The following is a 2,690-nucleotide window of genomic DNA, read 5'->3' on the forward strand; positions in this document are numbered from 1 at the left end:
AATTGTGTTATTTAATAAATTAGTTGATTATTATCATCCATTATTGATTGGTCACGTGCTTAGTGATTAATTGAGTCTGATTAATTGAATGAACCATAGTCTCTTGGGATTCGATCCTTACTTGCCCTACTACACAGTTAGAAGGAATAGTTAGGTTATTTTTGTTAGGTACGCGATAAGCCTATCAAATTTTGGCGCCGTTGCCGGGGACTAACGGTTTTCATCTAATTATTTGTGATTCGTTTTTTTTTGCTAAGCTTTTGGTTTGTTGCTTTGGCTATTATTAACTTCTTTTTATCTTATGAGTTGATGATATACATGCCTTGGAGATGGATGATTTATTGTCACGTCTTGCATCTGGCCATTGTTCTTGTTATTATCTTTATCATGAAAACCCTGATTGCCCTTATAGTGAGTATTTTGTTCGAGCTCCGGATGATTTTAGAATCTTTCCATTCATATATGATTATTCTAAAAAACGGTTTGTTCTAAATGAAATTTATTGGAGGATTCATGATGAATATTACCATAATTTGTATAATACGTCGGAGGAAGAATCATTTGTTGAAGAACCGATGGTTAAAGAGTCATTGGTTATAGAATCAGTGGTTGAGGTATCATTGGTTCCAATAGAAGAAGAATCATTAGTTGTAGAACCATTGGTTGAAAAGTCATTGGTTGTAGAACCAATGGTTGAAAATTCTTTTTCTTTTGCTAATGAACTTATTCGTGAGCGTAAAATAATAGAGACGTTATTGGGTGATGATAAAGAACAAGACTACCTCCATGTTCGTTCTATTAATTCTAAATTTTTAGCGGAGGAAGCAGAAGGTTGTGGTGTATCTTCATCTTTTTCTTTTGATTTTTCTTTTTACCTTGAGTTATCTTTGTGTGCTCCTAATCTTTTCTATGTAAGGATTACTGTGCTTGCAATTGAGCCCTATATAGTGCTTAATGAAATGTTTGCAGGAGCGTATGATAAGTTACTCAAGGCGTTAAATTCTTCTGATGGAAGGAGAATGGTCAAGCTTAAGACCTTGATAAACTAGCGCTTTGCGGGAGGCAACCCGTATTTCATTATTTTTATTTTAGTCTTTTCTAATTTTTGTGTGTTTTCATTTTTCTTTGATTCTTAGAGAGGTAAGGAGAGTACATCTTATGCTTGTGGGAGTTCTCTTGGTGCAGATTTTGATCTAAAAGGCTGATTTAAAAGGAGAAGAATTCGTTGGACTGCGTTCGAGTTCGATCAGGAAGAGCTCGCCCGATCGGGCGCGCGTATGGATCAGCAAAACTGCTCAATTTCGACAGGCCATAACTTTCTGGTTAATTATCGGATTTTTGCATGTGACCTATCGTTGGAAAGATCTTTAAGTATACTTTCCAATGCAATTAGAATCACTGCATTATATTTTATACATCAAAAGTTATGATCAAAACAGTGCACATGACTCAATTTTATTCTTTTTCCCACTAACACTTTGTTTCGTTTTTGCTCAATTTTGTTCCAAAGAGATGCATTGCAATCCTCGAGGCTTTGGTGACATTATTTTGGGTGATGATGAAGATGAGGTTTGACTACAAGTTTCCCTTTAAGACAATGAGGACATTGTCTGATTTAGCTTGGGGGGAAGTTCTTGTGTACACAAGGTACATCTTTCACTCTCTCTTTCTACTTTAGTGTGTTTTCACTAGCAGTAAGGTTTAATGCTTTCTTCTGGAAAAAGAAATGAAAAATAAAAGAATCATGATAATGAACGGCCAACGGCCATTGAACTACTTCCCTGTGCCCCTATCCTTTATGCCAAAAGGTTTTGATTTATTTTCGATTGAAAGACTTGCATAGTGGACTAAAAGATCATGATTTGACCTTGAATTTGTTGATCCCTAGTAGGAGTCAAGGTTATTTAACTATGTATGATTCAGGAGCTTGACTGTGTTAACCGTGAGGCTTGAGCCTTATATATTCATTCTTGTGTGTGTTTAGTTCCTGGTGTAGCATTGATCTTAGTTTTGACTTTAGACTCTTAGTAGTGTGTCGTAATGCATTGCACGTGCACATTGAAATGACGAAGGCCATGTTCATTAGGTAGCCTCCAGACAAAATTAGAACATCAGTTCCCTTCTTGCTTACCCATGTTGTAGCTTGACTATATTTTTCATTAACTCCACAAAAATTACCCCTTGGCCCCAATTTGATTACTTTTCCCAAGTCTAGCTTGGGGGAGCTATTTTATGCGGTATTTTTGCGTGATTCTGTTTCAAGTTGCAATTGATGCGAAAATATTGAAAAGAAAAGGAAGAAGAAGAGAAAAAGTGAGAAAAGGAGGTTTGATTGAATTACTTGAAAAAAAAAAAGTAACATTTCTTGAAAAAGAAAGAGAGAAATAAAGAAAAGAAAGAAAAATATTTGGAAAAAGTTTCAAATGAAAAGTTGTTGGATTGAAATAAAAAAATAAAAAGATAAAAAAAAAAAATAAAGAAATGAAGCAAACAAGTAAAAGAAGGTTGAAGAGTTGAGAATGTAGGTGGATGAGATGATGGTTGTGTTTTCATTGTAATTGGGTTTGTGTTTCATTGATCGAAGTTGATGAATCGAGGTGTGACTCATCGCATTTGATAGTTCCCCCCGGTTAGACTATTATAGCTCTCATTCCCCAAATTATTGTCCTACCCATTCTTATTCCCGACCT

At 35.2% G+C, this 2,690-nt stretch overlaps 1 protein-coding gene across 1 annotated transcript; it reads left to right on the forward strand.

The window, feature by feature from the left end:
- Nucleotides 1-249: 249 nt before the first annotated feature.
- On the forward strand, nucleotides 250-1,550 carry LOC110716146. The gene is made up of 2 exons (XM_021894777.1): nucleotides 250-1,322; nucleotides 1,511-1,550. The coding sequence occupies exon 1, from the start codon at nucleotides 330-332 to the stop codon at nucleotides 1,047-1,049; it is 720 nt and encodes a 239-aa protein (XP_021750469.1). The 5' UTR covers nucleotides 250-329; the 3' UTR covers nucleotides 1,050-1,322; nucleotides 1,511-1,550.
- The last annotated feature ends 1,140 nt before the right edge of the window (nucleotides 1,551-2,690 follow it).

The sequence above is a fragment of the Chenopodium quinoa genome, unplaced genomic scaffold, assembly GCF_001683475.1.
Source record: "Chenopodium quinoa cultivar QQ74 unplaced genomic scaffold, ASM168347v1, whole genome shotgun sequence".
Taxonomy (NCBI): Eukaryota; Viridiplantae; Streptophyta; class Magnoliopsida; order Caryophyllales; family Amaranthaceae; genus Chenopodium; species Chenopodium quinoa.

Excerpts from the sequence above, each read along its gene's own strand:
- LOC110716146 (XM_021894777.1), top strand. The coding sequence starts at position 330 with ATGGATGATTTATTGTCACGTCTTGCATCTGGCCATTGTTCTTGTTAT.